This window comes from Triturus cristatus, chromosome 11, assembly GCF_964204655.1.
Source record: "Triturus cristatus chromosome 11, aTriCri1.1, whole genome shotgun sequence".
NCBI classification, from domain to species: Eukaryota; Metazoa; Chordata; class Amphibia; order Caudata; family Salamandridae; genus Triturus; species Triturus cristatus.
In genome coordinates, this window is record NC_140594.1 from 663804097 (window position 1) to 663823775 (window position 19679).

The window sequence follows — 19679 nt, forward strand, 5'->3', positions numbered from 1 at the left end:
TACCCATCAACCTGAATAGGAATTATGAGATTGGAAATATTAAGTTGTTTTGTAAAGACACAATCTACAAAGAAGACAAAAAGTGTTCCAGATTCCTGCACTCACCGGGAATCCAATAAACTAACATCTATGACAGCAGAGTGGATATGGGCACTTTAAAAAAAAAAAAAAAAACACCCCTGATCAGTGAAGAGAGCTATAACCTGGGTGAAAACATGCTGCAGCTTTGGGATAAAGTGGTTTATCCAACCAATCATCAATTGATGGACGACGACGACTATTCCAGCCATAAACATCAGGAATCATGACTAAGCAGTGCTCTACAGTTGCAATGTACAAAATCAACCCCTGATTTAAAGGTAGGTAATAGTCTGCTGCACCCAGGGCTTCATTTAAACTTCCATCTGGGAAGGAGATTGTAAAATAATAATGGTCCAAAATTACATGCAGTCCTTCACTTTTTTTTTTTTTTGAACAGCACAAAACCTTGAGTAGATGGTTTCGCTCATTCACCATGGACATCCACATCTGGTACACCAAACCCGGAGGTTACTCACTTTTCATGAGGAGATCTTAAGAAACCACAAGTGGGTGGTAGAGGTGTGGAAATCCAATCAACTGATGGCCAAGACACATTTGTTTGCGGCTAAGGACAATGTATAAATTGCTCAAATTTGTATAACTTGTTTATTGCTACCAAACCTTCACTTTTAGGGTGAGCACTTAGATATATGCAGTGAGCTTCGCTTGCATTATTGATAGTAACTCCACTATTAAAAAGTGTACACTTGTTACATTTTGCAAACAATTGATACATGATCCACAAAGCACTAATGGCAAGGGTTTGGTTTCAAAATAAAAAAAACACACAAAGAATGTGCAACTTGAAAAAACAAGATTAATGATGGTTCATCAATTTAAACCAATCATGAGCAACATTTTGGGCAACATGGAAATAGATTATGGGTCCAATTCCTAAAGAAAATCACAAAAGTGCACCCGCAGTTACGTCCTTGCACTGGTGCAGATTTGTAACTTTAAAGAATTAACAGTTTATAAAAGCAAGCAAGGAAACTGTGCTTATTTGTGACTTCCATTTCCACATGAGAAAATATACACTTATTAGCTCATGCGGAAACCTACAGAACTGCCACTTCACTTTTCGTGTTACCCCATTCTTATTCTCCCTACCCTGAAGAATCATTTTCCTACCCTTGTCAGAAGAAAATTTCCAACCTTTTCATGTGTGGGATGAGATTAGAGAGGTGTTGGTGAAAACCCTTAAACAATACATTTGAAGGAGTGCACCAATTCTCAGGCAATTCAAACCTTGGAACTAGCATGTTCGACCAACTTTCAGTTGCTTTATGTAGATTTGCGCAAAGGAGACAGAATGAGAGCTTTGCCAGAATCCAAACCGTAATGTAAAATAAGTCCTGACATAATCCAAGTGGCAAGAGCTTTGATACAGTGAAAACACTGCACCGTTTGTCAAGTCACTAAATGGTACCAAAAAGGAGAAAAATGTTTTTTTACAGGACAAATTTCTGAAACACCTTTCCCTTGGACAATAATATATTTCATTAAATGCTATACCCCTGGGAGGTGAACCTAGCGATATGCGTGGGTGGGGGGCTGGAACCCTTGCCCTCTCATAGAACCACTGGATACTTTGTAATGGAGGACTGCCCCAGAATGCACAAGGAATTTAAAGCTGGTTTACTTTGAAAAACGTTCAGTGATTTATATGATTTTGTATATTCTTCTTTCCCATATAGTATTTACTCTTATGTTTATTTATCACTTTTAACATACATTCTGTCTTTTATATATTCCTGCAGTTATATTCTTCACACTTTACATTATATGCAGGCAGCCTTGGTTCAAGACCTAGGAAGTTTATGTAACTTAACTATTTAAGTCATTCAATAGCACCTCGAACAAAAACGCTCTAAAAACCATGAACAGAAAATGTTGCTGGTGGTGTTCGGAGGACTCTGTAAATGCATAAACAGATTTAACTGTCACAGCCTCGGTGTTAGAACCTTTTACACAACTGATACAAAGAGTATCTTGCAGTCAAATAAAAGGTGAAGAACTTGTTATTATACAGTATTGTCTGAAAATAAGTTTAAGTTTAGCGATGTCTTTCTGAATGAGCGCCCCTCCTCATCCAAGCCAATGTCCCAGGAATTTCAAGTAGCACATACATAGTTGGTCGAATTTTGAGGATATAATGTGAAACAGTAGTTATTCCCCCTTTCCTAAACTACACCAAGCAACACAAAGGATACAAAGTGACTGCAATTGATTCTGGGATCAAATTAAAGGTCCCCTCCCAATCCACAAAGCGTACTAGACAGAAAGCTGAAAAACTGCCACTTCATTATGCGCCTCCTACGAACCTACTTTTAGCGTCGAAATATCTGACCAACCAACATTTATTCCAGTGGGTGAAATATGGTGACCACGACCTAGGCTTTGGAATACTCACAACTTTACTCTGTGATCCAAACCCATTCACAAGCAGAGCAGAACTCTGAAGTAACCCGATGGATGCATGCAGCACTTTACCAAACCTCCAAAAGTATATGATAAATACACTAACTTACTCTTGGCAGACTCTTGCTCAGTTTAAACCCCAACTTCCCAGACAGATTTAGGTCCGAACGGGCTGCAAGGAGCAAGAGTCCTTTGTTGTCCTGTGTCATTCGTGCCTGGTGGAAGAACTTCACCTCTTCACAACACGAAAGCTGCTACGCAAGGAATATGCTTTGGGGGGAAGAAATGCTGTCCCGCTCAAGAGCGCTAGTGGGCATTTCGTCCCACTTAAATATTGGAGTTCAAAAGCTGCAACATATCCAGGCAAGCCTTACATTACCCTAATTCCTATCTGGAACGTACGAATAAACTGCTGTTCATAATCAAATATAGCATTTCTCACCGATTCATAAAAGACATCCGCAGCATCATGGGTGAATCTCACAAGCTGCACAACGTCTACCAGTGCAAAGACCAGGGAGTCTACATTCAAGAGGTTACAGAAGGTGTGTAACCTCTGCAGTTGGGCATAAATGTTCCTCCACAGCTCACACGTCCTTTGATTGTGCTAGCAAAGAGAAATGAAGGGTGAAGGGAAAGTGGATCTGACTATTTTGGAACCTTTTCAGTAGTTGCGACAGCTTTAGGGTAGACATTTAGAAATGAGAATTCAAGCCTGCACTGTCTGATTGCCACAGCACTGCTCTGTCACTTGACTTGTGTTTTTCGACAGCTTTCGGACCTTTATGAAACCGTCTGCTCCAATAGGCAAATGCAGTACAAATATAAATATCCCTCAAAATAGGGAGTGCCATATGGAAAAAAAAAGTAAAATAGCTGAGTGACAAGTGCTCACGTTTGAGATTTGTGTTGAACTTCTAAGCATCATGTATGAATACCAGCAGGGAGACTCGAGATTTTAATAGAACCAAAGGATTCTGCCCATCATTCACTGCCTTACAAATAATTTGCTGAATCATAATGGTTGACTTACTAGAGCCTGCGATTAGAGTAGAGAGGCCAGGCATTTACAGTCCAAGATGAAGTGAAGAAATAAATGTTCACTTGTTAATAAGTATGACTGTTAGAGATACTAGAAGTAGTGTCTTGAGTTCAAACAGAGGAACATTCACAATGCAAAGAACTGCATTTGTCAAACTTGCAGTCATGCAATCTAAAGACATTGATGAGGAAACTAGAAGGAGGGGGCCTACAGCAGGACAGAGAAATGCATTTTATTAATTTAGAATGGGAATGGAAAACATACACATCTGGAACTCAAGTGCAATACTCAAAATGACCAGGCACTCAAAGTAGAAAAGGGACTGCCACGGAGGCAGATTCAAAAGGTGCTAGGAGAACGGCCATACAGTCAAACGCTTATCTACAGATCCTCTGGCAATGCTGTTTGTTTGGGAAAGCCTTGGGGGCCACTACCCTACCAGAGATGGAACTCTTGCCTGTTGGAAGGAAGATAGTGCTGAAGACACGCCACAAAGATAACATGGATTTAAGATGCAGGTTCTTAAGTTACAACTGTTGATTATTCACACATTCAAAGAGAATATGGTTTACAGATATCCTGCTTGCATATCAATCCTAATGTCACTGACATTATCTGCAAATACAGATTGTTTGTTGCATAGACACAGCTCTGGAATAATAACATACAAACATTATTAATCAATGGAAACGAATAGTAGTGGTTTGGTTTTCGCACCTTGTTACAAACAAGTATTTTCTTTGGGTCCAGTATAGGTAACAGTAGTAAAAACTAAGAAGATGATGCTATATAGTTATCAACACCCTACTAGACCAGGTGTTTACAAATTGGGTCACAGGACCCCAACTGTGAACAATGTTTATAAAAAAAGAAAACCAAAGCACTCCGTGTCACACAATAGTATAAAATCCAAACAGTAAGGATTGAGTTCATTTTTTTCATTTAAATACTTTATTTCGGCCGTAGGCCATAAAAGTTTCACAATAAAACAAGGTTTTCCAATAGTCCACGATCAACTATATCATAAACATGCGTGGAAATACTGTTTAGGTTTCAGCCCTAAGTGCCGAACCAGCGAAGGAAATGCCAGTCCTTGAATTTATCAATAAGTCCTTAGAAAGCCATAATTTCCAGGCAGTAAAAGTGGATAATTTAAAATTCATAGTATCCAAGATCAGTTGAACCATAAATACAGTGTCACGATAAAACGATTATCGGTCTCAGTAAAAAGTCCATGGTCTGGAGAGAGCGTGCTATTCAGTACAATGTTACAATCTAGACCCCATCCCGATCGTGTATGTAAGATTGTTAAAAACAGTATAAAACGATAGAGTATTTATAATAAAAAGTAACATCCTACACAGTGCAAATTTCAAACAAGGGAATGCATTGTTCACTGCAACATCACAGCTTTAGCTCCTTCTTTCTTCGTATAAACCCTACTGTAAGCAGGTATTTAGATGTAGCAAATATTACATACGGTGCTGTGTTATATTTAAAAACCCTTAAGGCCTCTTGGTGCTCCCTAAATCCCAGCCTATTGCACAAGGGACGAATCCATTTCTTCCTTGCCCTAGCTTATGCTGGGCAAAACAAGAGGATATGCGCAGTGTTTTCAGTAAGTTCATTCTCAGAGTTCCCCAAGTTGAGCTATAGCGTTTGATCTGGAGTATATTGAATCTTAATTTCAAGTACACGATTCTCACCAGATGCAGCTGGATATTGTCAAGGAACTCTTCAAAACATGGGTTAGTTTTTTTTTCCCGTTTTTTTTATTTTTATACAATAAAGCATTTGCAAACAGCTGTTACAGGGTTAGTATTGGTTGAAGCAATTGCTGTTTATACATCGGTGTTTATAAAACTAACCCCACGTGGCTTTATTTATTGAGGAAGAGAGAAAAGCAGACAGAAAGGAGCAGGAAAGCAAGGGGTGACAAGAGAGATAGGAACAGGCAATAAGAAAGATACATCATTCTTAATTACATTTGATATTCTGACATTATGTGAAGGTATTTGGGCTCGCGTGCAGGCCTATAATTGGATGCGGCCATTTGGGTCCAGTTAGATACAGTTGTCTTGATGGACCGATCATGAGGAGTACCAGCGTGTGAAACTAGCATATTCACGGGGGTTCATAAGAGTCTAGGTAAGTGTCCAGGGATCTCCACATCCCTCTGGGGGGCAGTTTCCAGGGTGAGTTCTGTAGAGCAATATTGTCCACTCCTCTAAGATGTGTGATCCAGTTGATCCAGCCTTTGTAAGCTGTTTTGCGAGTGTCCTTGCAGTTGGCTAGGACCATTTTCACAGCTGCTGTCAGTAATAGGCCTAGTAGGTCCTGATCTTGTTCCGTTCTCAATTCCGTGCTCAAAAATGCCGAAGTGAGGGCGGAGAATTCTTTTGCTAGTGTACAGTCAAACAAATAGTTTATGAAAACAAAGATATTTTCCCAGAATACTGTGAGTGTTGGACAGTGGAAGGTAAGATGTGCTGGGTCCCCCTTCCCCTTGTTACAGTTCCAGCATAGTGTGTCCTCCTACAATTTATTAACAGATTCAGCAATGTTGAATTCTTCTGTACATTCCACCTCGTCTCCGGAGACACAAGGAAGACAAGGCCAGAATGGGAGCTTATCATGGACTCTATTATTTAATTTTGACACATTCGGACGCCTGCTTTAAGAATTCTGACATCGAGTTACATGACCTACGTTTTGGACCTGGGATTAGTGGTCTCTTACCACATTTGACTACAGACGGAGCTAACGCTCGTCTATGACCTAAATCATTTCACATCATTACTAGGTGTTGTAACATATTGTGTGAAGGACCCGCACACACACACAATTGGGGCAGACCATTACAAAATACCTTTAGATCCTTTCGCAAAAAACCTGCGACAATTTACTTAGACTATCCAAAAGTTGTACTGGACGCAACTGTATATTGTGTGGGAGGTTATCCCCTACAGTCATAGATAGCATCCAGATTTGACTATATGAATCGCTGAACTATATTTTTGAAGCCTTGAAAAATATCACGTAGCGACGTAACACAAGTCGGCTGTTTGTTGAAGAAAAATTGCCAAAGTGGAATGTACAGAAGAATACAAGATTGCTGAATCTGTTAATAAATTGTACCTCCATTTAAACTCAATCCTTACTGTTTGGATTTTATACTATTGTGTGACATCATATGAATGCTTTGGGTTTCTTTTTTTATAAATACAAACCTTTTTATAAATTCAAACCTTTGTTTGTTCTATACTTGAGAAATGTGTCACATGACAAGGAGCCGAGGACTGGAAAGCATGATCAGGTAGAGTAGGCAGCAGGCTGGAGATACAGTACTGTCTTTACTGTTCTAGAAAAACAGACCACTGATCTGACTTGCTCTTCTCACCGAAAATGGCAAAGATAGCTTTAAGAAGTCACTTGATGTTTACACAGTGTGGTGACTATTCTGCCCCCATTTTCACTGTTGAAGTAAACAGGATCATTAAACAAGTTTGCTTATATCGTCACCGTCACAACAGACTCCAAATTATACGTTTTCTCATTAGAGTTGAAACAATAACATGAGTCTCAAGGAGGAGTTGGCCTAACGGCTAGGGCGGTCGAACTCGGATCTGGGGAACTGGGTTCAAGTCTCGGCAGTAACGCTAAAACATCTTGTGATTCTAGGCAAATTACTCAATCTCCCCGTGCCTAACAAAAACAAGCATTGGCATAGCCAATAGGTCTCGCCTTTGGGACCTTATAAGTGTTTAGCCATGCAACAGTTGCATAACTAAAGACTTATAAGGTCCCAAAAGCGAGACCTATTGGCTATGCCAAGTGGCCGTGCAGCCGCAAAAGTGAAAGTGATCGCGATAGCGATCAAACATCAAAGCGGCCGTCTGCTGCTAAAGTGAAAGTAATCGCGGTAAAAGTGGCGCGCGCGCCCGCGCACATGCACTGTAGCTCTAGGCTGGCCTGGTAGCACTTTTTGGAGCCCTCTCAATAAGTCTCGCCAGACCAGCGCATGCGCTGGGTCATGCGAGACCTAATGAATGTGTCCTCATGTAATGCAACTGGTGCTATGTAAAGCACTCTGATACCCGATTCGGGTCAAGTTCGCGCTATAGAAAACTCTGAAGAAGAAAAAAAAATCCCTTCCATTACATAGAATGAGCATAAAATGCATTTGGTAAACCACGTGGCCAATAACTCGGAGAAGATCATTTAATAATCTATTGCACAGTGCACTTTTATAAAGTAAATGCAAATTACATCAGAACACTACAGGAAATTAAGAATGGTCAAATCAAGTTCTTTAACGGAAAAAATGTTTGTCACTTTTGAAAACTGAGTTATGCAATTGAAACCATAAATAAACAAAAATTTACATAAAAAGCTCTAAATTTGTTCAAATTGAGATTGCATGCAAGTGGTTATGCATAACCGACTAACCATGCAAATCTTTAGAAGATACAACAAAGGAGAAATATTGGTTTGACTACCGTCATTAATTTTTCCATCCAATCATTCCTCGAGGTCTGACTTAAGTAGCAACGGTATAGTTAACTTACCTGATAAGGAGCGTGGTATCTCTCCCTGTATCGAAATATTGGCTTGTGGCAGGTCCATAGCCAAAGGATTGTCAACGTGAAATCCAAGTTTATATTCAACCTAGAAAAAAATATATAATTTGAAACTATAAACATGATCAGAATGTGAAAGGATCTATCTTCATCATCCCTAACCATTTTGGTCTGCCCTCAACAGCACACTCAGTTATTCTTTGGAACAGACCAGCCCACTTACCGTCCATCATCTCCCAGAAAACCCCTGGAGTGGAGTTATATAATCAGTCATATCTGGAGCTGGCCTAAGCCGTGTGTAAGTTTGCATTTGAATTTGGCATCACCAGAATGTCAGATTTTTCTTTTTTTTAATTAGCCCCATAAAATAATCAGATATCCAATAAAACATACTCTACAAAAACACTGTACCTCTTGAAGTAAGAATCCCCTCTTCCACTCCTATTTGTATCTAGTCTGCACATAATATTCAAACTGTGGCATACTGGTGTATTCAGGGTATTTCACTCCAACAAAAAGGCTTTCCAAGCATATCAAGACCACATTTGAAGCTGGCCAATGTGAAATCTTTAGATGCATTTGCCCCATTAGTGTAACTGTAACCTGCTTCTGCCTGTTATCGTGTTCAGGCTAAAAATCTCGACAAGATATGCTCACCTGACTTTTTGGAGCATGGTTATTCTCAAGGCGAGAAATAAATGAATAGCTTGGTTGCGCTGACATTCTCAGAATTAGTTATTTTTGTTTTGTGTGTAACATACAAAGTGACCAATTCTACTAACTCATGAAAAAGTATGCATTTTGGTCTCACCTATAGTCCTATATTTTAAGGGGGGCCCTGGGCAATGGAATGAACTCAGATTCACACACTATCAATTTCCAGATTCTTGTGGCATGCAATAATATTGCTTTGATAGAACAATGAGTGATGGGGTGGAGCTGGACGAAACCTAGACATGAATGGCCCAGGGGTCAAAAGTAGTAATGAGAGCTCTCCATGGAGAGTTTGGCTAGAGGACTGCCCAGAGTTCAGCTCACCGATCAGGTCAGAAAAAGTCTGCTAAATCTAACTTTGAAATGCAAGCTGGATTGCATTTGATGTCCTCACTAGAGATATTTTTTTACATTACTCAAGTTTAAAATTTGTCTTCTGGGAGGGCGACGATGGGATGAAACAGTGTTGGTAGGTAAGGGGCGTGCTATGGGAAACCGGAGTTAAACATGCAGATGAAATCCATGGTGCAGAGGAGGAGTCTGAGTAAGGCTGTCCAGTTGCCTAGGTTCCCTCTAATGCAGACTCTAGCAGATGTGTATTGAAAGAGGTACACTGGTTCGGCAGGCTGAGGCCAATTGTATTCTGATTGGAATTGATTGAGCGTTGTCGTTCTACCTTGACCGCACAAAAGAGTTCCGGGTAGAAGACCAACTCTTTGTGGATATGTGGGAGCAAAGAAAGGAAAGGCAGTGCAGAAAAGAACCATCTCTTGCTGCATTACAATCTGTTATGCCTTGGCGATGAAGCAGCCTCCTGAGGGATTAAGGACCCATTCCACCAGTGGAAGAGGCTGCGACTACGGCCTTGGCACGGGGTGTCCCAGTTCAAGACAACAGCCAGGCAGCGACGTGGGCATCACTGCACACGTTTGCAAAACATTATTGCCTTGATGGTCAAGTGCGCAGGGATTGGCACTCTGCCCGCTCAGTCCTGCAAGACTTTTTTAGTCTAGCTCACGAGTCTGCAACCCACCGCCGGGATGGTATGGCTCGGGTTTCTGATTCAAAGGTAAGGAATCTGCAGCTAGTTACTTACCTTCAGTAACGCATTATTTCATAGCGACTATCTAGCTGCAGATTCCTTACAGCGCCACCCATGCCACTCCGCTCTCTGTGGACTGATGTTGTAGGCCTAGGGTCTCTTCCCCTTTCAGGGCCCTAGTTTTGCACACGTTTTCGTCAGTCACTTCCTGGCTCTGCGCTTCTGCCGTGGAAAAAATAAAAAGTACTGACGCCCGCCTGGGTGGCGCCTATGTTGGCACCAGGACGTCATATCCGACACTACCGACGCCAACGACATCACGCGTAGCCGAATGAAGCCACCCGACGTCGCACACAAGGGGTATTTCCTCAGCAAAAGTTTCTGGATCCAGCCGGACGCCTGGGAAATTCAAAGGTAAGGAATCTGAAGCTAGAAGTCTATCAGATCAATCAAATCAGTCATCAACTTTTAAGGCACAACTTTATTCTACCAACTCACACAACCACTAGTCATCAACTCAGTAACTTAGGTCTCACATTTTATGAAGTCAAGTAAATAAAAAAATATTCTCCAGTATGAAAACTCTGCATTTCTAAACACTGAAATCTAACTGAGATAAGTGCATCACAGTAGAAGGTGCATCACATCCTATGATTCTCCACTAACCAAACCTATATTGAAGCACCTCCATTTGACTTGAAGTTCTTGATGATAGTGCTGGTAAGAAACATTTATTTAACCATCTTCTATGGACACTTACCTTAGATTTAGCTTGCCAACTGAAGTGGAGGCTATTGGTCTCTGTGGGCACCAGTAGATTAAACGAGAGTGCATAGTGATTAATAATATCATTCCTCACATAATAGAGTTCTGCATCCAGCCCTGGCAAAAGGGAAGACAAAAAAAAACAAATGGCAATGAACGCTATATAGTAATAAGTAATCAGAAAAAAATACTATCCAGGAAAGCATAACTAAAGCTGCATGTTAACAATACAGCCTAAAACAGAGAACAACTCAAATATCCAGGGAGAAAATATCAGAATGTAAGTTAACAGACAACTCCGAAAACGTGCCTATGAAATTATTCAATGTATTACATTTTTAAAGGTGAGGTGTGACTATTGAAATACACAATATTACACAATCTTTATTACAGCTATTGATTTCCTTTGTCTGGCAGTTAAATTACAAAAGTCACATTTGAATGGACCACTAGGCAGCATCTGACTCATTTCAGTCATTTAGACAATGGTGGTCAAAATAGGTATTATACCACATCAATAGTCAGAGATCAGATTTCGACGAATATGCTCAATAAAATCCACTACAGCAAGATGAGGGTTGCCCGTGAATGTCACAATGTTATCTTTAACTTGAGTGGTGAGTTCCTGGTGTCAAAATTCATACTCAAGGGGTGTAGCCAGGTAGAAAGACAGACAGCAAGTCCAGCAAAAATATGTACAGCAAATCCATCACAAAGATATACAACAAGTCCAGCAAAAAGATAAGCCAACATCAACCTACAAAATAAACGGTTACAGAAACACCAGATAGTAAAGTCCCATGTATGTATGGGGACTTTGACTATCTCTGTTTCAACTTGAAATCCCCTCGATGTTTGCATTGTTGAGCACTCAGAGCATCTGATAGTCTCTTTGTACAGAGACATTGGACTTTCTTGAAGGTGAGTGGGCTGAAGTCTCTGTCGTCCCATGCGAAAATCACTATACCAAACCAAATCTCACAAAACTGACTAGTCTAAACACAGGATCTAAAAAAAACTTGAGTGCAACCTTTGAATGGTAATACGATAAAATATAGAAAATAACATTCCAAGATAGCGGGCCAGCTCTTTTGACTTTGCCAATGATTGTGCCACAAGATTTGTTTCAGTAATGACACTTGGGACTCTGCAAGATACAAAATGTTCCAGATCCAGTCTGACACCTGTGGTATTTTATAAATAAGAACTAATGTGAAAAGAAGTATCCATTAGGAATACATATGCTCAAATGAAATGGATTGTGTGCAAATTGGTTTGAATGCTAACTGGAAAGTGGCGTTAGACCACATTTTATAAATCTCCACAATTATTCATTTTGCCGGTATATGTTGAGCAACACCTTGTCATTTTGCTTTAACTGAATCATTTTAGATATTACAAGCCTCTGTAGATACAAACAATATGGCAATTTGTGAAATAATAAGCAATGCAGGAAGAAGTGTCAGCCTATGTGAGTTTTTGACTGAACAACCTGTAACTTGTCTGCCGAACGTGTTACCTCGTGCCCTTGGCACTTAATGTGCTCATGTCTTAAAGAAATATTCAAGTCACTGGATGCTTTAATTGAAATACTCATGGCCCCCACTACCCTAACGGTGGCAGTCTACACCCAGCAGTAGGGAGGCCATCACTAGGAACAAGCTACCCATCCATAACCTGACGTGTAGTGTTTCAGGATAGAGAGTCCTACCACCTGGAATTTCATGCTTGCAGAAATCCTATTCTGGTAGGGATCCCAACTCATTATCATGGATGGACAGGTGGGCAGAAGCTAATCTGCATGGAATATTGTACTTTGATTGTAAAACCACAGCGCCCTCCTGGCCCTACCGCTTGTCAGAATTTCTGCCACCGGCCCAGAGGAGCATATGCAAAAAAAGGAGACTGGCCCACCAACCCAATAGAGAGGGATTTATTAGTAGAATAGTTTCGGGTAAAGGGTAACAACCCAGTGGATGAAGACTACTATCCGCACAGGTTGATGGCATTGATGTGCAATCAAATGCTTGGGGTTGCAGTCATCCCACAACATTGCTAATGGCTGTTCAAATGGATATTTATTTTTTAAACCGCCTGGGCCTTTATGCTCACAGAGGTGACATGTGGGTATCTGTGAAACTTAATGAATTTGTCATTTCTCTCCTACAAGACGTAGTGAATTTCAGAGGCTACTGGTGATTGCCAAAGTATTACATACACAGACGGCTGAGAAAGTATAATTTGTTTCATTGACACATAAGCTTCATGTTTCTTCGTAAGACAGGTTTCATTTCAAACTCATTCCATCAAATGACACGGACTGAACCATTAAAAAAAGAACCCTTGACTACTATCTATAGGCACAGAAAAAACACTAAATGCATGGAAGAGACACATAATTTGGTACTGCCTTGATCCATGGCTTCCCAGCGCCCTACACTGGCCACGCTTAAGGATCTCTTAAATGCAGCAACCCGCTTGAAGAAATATCACATCACCCACAAGCTGATTACGTTCTACTGGCAACCCGCCATCAGCTTCAGAATCAGGCGCTTTGTATAAAAACCATTACAATCAACACGCCTACCTATCTAGCTGATGAGCTCACTAGTTCAGGTAGCTGTTGACACATCTTGAGCCAGGACACCATCAAACTAGAGACGAAGAGCAAAAAAGAAAACAAAGCTACAGGACTTCTCAATTTATGTACAAGGGCTTTGGAACGATATCCTGGTAGCCATCTGGATTTCCCCAACCTTGCTAAATTTTATGACGGAGCTGAAGTCATACCTCCTTAAAGAACACTACGTCATGATGTACTAACACTTCACTTTTCCTCTTAGAAACTAGCTACTCTTTCATTCACAAGCAGTATTTGCCTTGGACCCTTTATAGCATTATGCTGCCTTCTGGTTGGGTTTGCGCTATATATACAGAGAACACAAACAAACAAAATGTCCACTGTCTACCCTTTTGCTTTTCAATCGAAACATTTAGAGACAAAAGGAACTCAATCCAGAGTGAAACACTCCTAAGGTCACCCTTCTCTTCTGGATATAAATCATCTCCCAGTAAACACTGCTAACAACTTTACAGGCTCTAGATCAAGGCCTAAAAGAGTTTGGGGAGGAGAAGGGGAGTAAAATTCCTAGGACTAGAAATAATCGTTCCCATCAAATTAAATCTCACAAACAGCGATTCTATACTGATTATCAGACTCCACTTGGTGCATGTTCAGTGTTTTCTAATTAAAAGCCTTATCTATCCCTAGGGCATTGCAACGTTAAGAGATCTGTCACTACATGACGGTCTTAGCTTTTTGTTCTTTGAACATGGAGAATTTTAAGTAGTAAAAACAACTGGACCCAACTAGCAGCTCCTTCATAACGAAGAGATGCTGTCTGCTGAAGCGTTTTGAAATAAAGTGTCCCTGGTATATTCAAGAGTGATGGGCTCAATCATCACTTCTGTTCTGCAACCAGAACTATCTGTTGTAATTACCTACATCAGCAACGCACACTGTACTACATTCCAGCCTTACAACCAAATTAAGCTGAAAAACTGCTGAGGGCGCGGGCCCAAGACCCCTATTCCCATACATTTTACTAACTACTACCATCCCCACATTACACACTGCATAAGCCATTACAGAAATGTAATACTATATTATGTTAGCCATCAGCCTTACTTACACACTCTACATCGCAATCCTTTAATTTAGCGGATCTTAACCTAGAGACTGCAATGGTTTGGAAAATTAAATATTAGCAGATTAATAAAGTATATGCACAAAGCAAATTTTAAAATTGTAAAAACCCCTGAATGTGAAGGAATTTGAAACTGGAGGCCAGAAATTAAGGTAATATCCTTGGCTTTATTGTGAGAGGAGCGCAAGTACAGCAAACAAAATCTACAATGGACAAATTGTGGCCGTAATTGAAGCACCATTAAAAGCACACAAAAAAAGCATGACTTGGAAGGGGGGAAAAAAAAAAAAAAAAGACAGCTATGCTACCGTCTAACATACCAACCACTTCATCTTTCAGATATTATTAAACCAAATTTTGAAAATCTCCAAACATCCCATTAAAATTAAACTCTGCATTTTTTGGGGTGTGTGAATTAAATAAAAAACATTCCATAATGTCCATTTGTTCGATGCACACTTGTTTATGCATTTTGTACATTGCTTTGAAGTTCAAATCGTGGAAACTGCTTAGGCCGGATTACCCGGCTTCAAGTAGTGATTCAGGGGGCGGGGGCAGGTGTGAATAGGGATTAACCAGTTTCTCATAATAACTATGTGGCTGCTCAGGTAGAGGGGGCTCTGGATAGGTTTTAAGCCTTTGTCATCCACATAAAATTTTAAGACTGTACACAAAATACGGCCTTTTAAACTTTCAAATTAAGTATATAGCATGGGTTTTTTTGGTGTTTCTTTTTAGGTGTGGCTTGACAGTGAAGCGGAGTCATCTCATATGTGACTGCTGGAAAAACTCATTAATCATTGAGATAGGTACTCAGTTTCCACCCACACTGATCATAATCACTGCATGTTTCGATTGAGCAGAAGATGTGGGCTTTCACTGGGGAAAAAACTGTTTGTATTTCAGTTTTTGGCAGGGGGGGAAGCTTCTGTTAAATAAGTCAGGCCGGAGTAGAATATGTTGACTAGCCAATGCTTACAGTTGATCTGTTTATTACTAATTGTTATGACAAAGGGAGTGGGCCTGACATTTTTTTTGTTCAAGAAAATATATATGAGGAAATGTAATACACTGCGCTAAAGCCAGTAAAGTGGTGTTCAACAATATGTAATCTCAGAAATTACTTAATTATGCAAACATTTTGGTATTGATTAGCCCTTCTGAAACTCTGGGGGCAGATGATCTGCACTGTGTCAATCTTTGTTAGGCTATTTTACAACCGACTATATACAGGTTTTCCCAACTGTAATTGTGTAATTATTCAAAATGTTTGACTTCATAGGGTAAAAAGCATATGCTAAAGCAAGAAGGGCTTTAAGAGTGGATTGTTATTAGAATGTGTATACACTATGCCACTGCACGCTACCTTGTACCACTGCACGCTACGCCACTCTGGTCTAGGCCACACCAATCTACTCTGCACAACTGCACTCTAATCGACTGCACTCTAGTCCACCATACTGTACTCTGTAACAACGCTATGCCCCTGCATGCTACATCAATCCACAGTACACCATTCTAATCTACTCTGCACCACTGCACTGTACACCACTTTACTCTCCGTCACAACACTATGCCACACTACACCATTTTACTCTGTCATTAAACTCTATGCCAGTCTACGCAACTGCACTCTACCCTGCACTACTCTATGCTACTCTGCACCACTGCACTCCACACTCTATGCTACTCTGTGCCACAGCAATCTACGGCACTAAACTCCCCTCTGCGCCACTCCCCTCTCATCTACGCCACTGCATTCTACGATGCTGTATTGCATACTGCTGGATTCAATGCCACTGCACTCTATTCCAATATACTCTGCAACACTCTACACCAATTGGCTCTACACCAGTCCACTCTACGCCACTCTACGCAATTCCACACTATGCCAATCCATTACACAACACTCTGCCCACTCCACTCTTCGCCATTCCACTCCATGACACCACACGACTCTCCTCTACGACACAAACGTTTCGCCATGCTGAACAGCAGCCACGCAGGTGCATAATATGACAAACACATTGGCAAAGCTAATAGGTCTTGCACGAGCAAGTCCTGTTGGCTTTGCCAAAGCTTACTCTACTTCTAGTCCATATCTTGTATCGGCTTGTTAAGTTTGTGTGGAAGTCTTATAGTGGATGGGTGAGTGGCAGAATACAAAAATAAAATTATCTAAACATCAGTAATGACTAATCGATCTGTCTACAAAAAAACCTGCAAAAACACAGGATAACGTGAAGCCACAGATCAGCTAGTCATTAAGTTTACCCTTCGCAGCAGTCCCATGCAAGCAAATTTCTGATCCTCCCTATGTCACTAAAGAGTCAAAAACGATACTCTGTTTCAATCTACGAGTACATATACAGCAGTCAAATCTCGAACAAGAAACTAAATGCAGCTTGGACAAAATATAAAACATACACGTGTCAAAGTTGATCAATGGATAGGCATCAAAAAAGATCTACATGAGGGTATGTTGTTATTTGTACGGCACTTAGATCCACAATGTAAGGTATTTACATTTTTTTTTTTTTTAAAGAGAGGGGCAAGAGAGATGGATAGGAGGCCTACGAAGAGAGAAAAACAGAGGTAAATACAAAAGGAGGGAGGAAGGAACTGCTGAAAAGGAGGGGGATAGTATCAGATCCCAGTTCCAGTAGCTATTTTTAGGCTGCATCTGGGATCCAGCAGACCCATAGAAATCTGCTTAATTTGTCCTTGTGTCATTTTCCAAATACAGGACAATTCATCACCCCTGGCACATTGTAGGCCGTAGTTAAAGTGGGGGGGGGGGGGGGGAGGAGAACTGTGGGCAGAGAATCAGAGGGCAGGAATAACCAGAGGATTGAGTCAGTGGGCGGAGTCAGAGGTGTGGCCAGAAAGAGCAAAACATCCCAATTTTTTGCATTTGACATTCCACTAACCAGTTACAGCTGGTTACGTTATTTAATTCAACCAATGGATACACATGTTTAAGGTTTAATATGAATTATTGACATTAAAATACGTTCAAAGAAGTGGGAATGCATTTCCAATCACAGAATGTCCCAAATATGCTTAAAGATTTTATCACAAGCCATTTGTCTGTGAACCATGCAGTTTGTCATCAGCAATTCTCGTCCCTTTTTCCACAAGAGCAGTTCAAACATGAATGCAAAATATACTAGTTTGCAAACGTTTTCCTCATAATTATGGCTCTGCCATATTTGCCACATAATACATCTGCTGCATAATCTGATTTGAGCTAAAAACTTTTTGTATCTCAAACGAGTCAAAAGTTACTAAATAATGTGACCTGTGTTGCTGCAAAGTGGAGGTCCCTGTCCAAAGGTGCTGCATTTGTATGTTACACTGGTACTAATTAAGCAAAATGTTTGCAGTGACTGTTAGTATGTGTAAAATGTAAACAAATTAAGTATCAGAAAATGCACCGCATTACCCTGCAGACTTTTATTTTGCTGCATAATTTAGTCAACACTGCAACAAAAAGTTGGCCTCCATTGCTGCATAATTCCAGTGGCCCTAAAGTAGGCAGCACATGTTAAAAGTGCTCGTTCATGAAGCAGAGATACCGTGAAGTTTGCGAACTTATTTTGGTGTGCGTGCAAATCCCACATTGCCGATTCTTGGTAAGTTGCACTGCTACTGCTGAAACAAGGCCAATGGAAGTACCAATGGATGAGGCAAACTGGCTCAAGGGTCCTGTGACCCAAGTGACCGTGTCACTCTTGTGTTAAGAGTGTGCTGCTTCGTAGGCTTGTCTGCAAGACTGGAGGGGAACTTCTGCTGGAGCGGGTAAAATAAAAATAATTTGGTATACCCAATCCATTTATATATGTTTATATTAAAATGACTAAACGATAAATTTAATGATTAAACAGTGTGCTGTGATAAACTAACCAACCTCATTAATCAAGAGAATATACGTGGGAATGCATTTGCATGGCTAAAATAATAGGTGAACTAAGATGGTACGAATATTAAAAATTATATGTTTAGTTTAAGCAATGTTTATTTGATTTACGCTTAAATAAACCCGCATTAACGGCTTTAGTTGTTGCATATGGCTAGATAAATGCATACACATAAGGGTATTAGCAAGGGAATAACATTGTTTATTCATTTCCATGTGTCAATTACGTTTTGTGTTTCTTTACCTTAAGTTGACTATTTCGGCCTGCTAAAAGATGGCCGCCAACCGAAACCACACTAAAGTACATGACTTCATGCAATTGACAGCAGAGGAAGGCGTCTCCACTGACTACGCAGCAACCTCTCCTTGAACCCCTGTACCAGGTCCATGAAGACTACTCTGGGCGAGAAGCCAATGTCCCTGAACACGGATGAAAATGTTGCTAGTTTGGAACCAAGAGCCACCTTTTCCACAATAGACTGATACATTCCTGACCTGGGAACGATTTTCCCATACGCTTAGTTAATACATCATCCGAATGTGAACATTAAATTTTGTTGCTTAAAATCTTGGGACGGGGCTGAATTCAGCCAATGAAATGACTAGAAATTATGAAATGTTTCTTTTATATGCGAAATTTCAGTATAAATATTAGTAGTCCAGAGAGGGAAATTACGCCGGTTACCACCCTATGATATTGAGACGCACCCTGATCGATGCTACTCACGACGCTGACAGCAGAGGACGGGACGCTAGACTCTTTGATGATTTTCTAAGGACCCGATTCTGACTTAGAGAACGACAATTAGCCAGAATAGGTAATTATGACAAAAGATAATATTGCATTTATTGGGATTTGACTTGAACTTTAATTAGATAAAGAATTGATTGTTTGAAGAACTGTGTCGGGTGGTTATTTATTGAAATATATATTTTATTAGTTTAAGTATTGAAGTGTTTATCATCACCTCCCTAGTCAACTAAATGATCCAATTGGCCTTCGGATGGAGGAAATGTCAGGATAAAATTAAATAGATGTGGTCTCCTCCATCCAAGGGAAATAAAGCTGTAGTTCGGAAGGGAATTTGAAGACCCAATCTCCCCTGTAGGCACGGATAGATTGATGTGAATGAATGTTGGTGTTATGGGCCCCACCAGCGTGTAATGTGTGTGTGTGTGTGTGTGACTGTGGAATCATTCCGTCCGTGGAAGCAAGAGGAGATTTTGTGTTCTGAACTGCACCAGTTTTCTTGGTAGCAAGATGATGGTTTTATTGTCTAGGATTGAGGAGTTGTGTGTATATATATATATATATATATATATATATATATATATATATATATATATATATATATATATATATATATATATATATATATATTCACTGAAAAAACCATAGGTTTCACAC

The 19679-nt window shown here is 40.3% G+C and overlaps 1 protein-coding gene across 2 annotated transcripts in view; it reads right to left on the bottom strand.

Annotated features, from left to right (window-relative positions):
• The window catches only part of RYK (receptor like tyrosine kinase), a 734028-nt gene that overhangs the window by 487399 nt on the left and 226950 nt on the right, over positions 1-19679 (bottom strand). For both annotated transcript variants that reach the window (XM_085634236.1, XM_085634235.1), the window contains exons 2-3: positions 10641-10762; positions 8113-8212 (exon numbers count right to left, since the gene is read on the bottom strand). In XM_085634236.1, coding sequence (XP_085490362.1) covers positions 8113-8212; positions 10641-10762 — 222 coding nt within the window. The remainder of the gene's footprint in view (positions 1-8112; positions 8213-10640; positions 10763-19679) is intronic.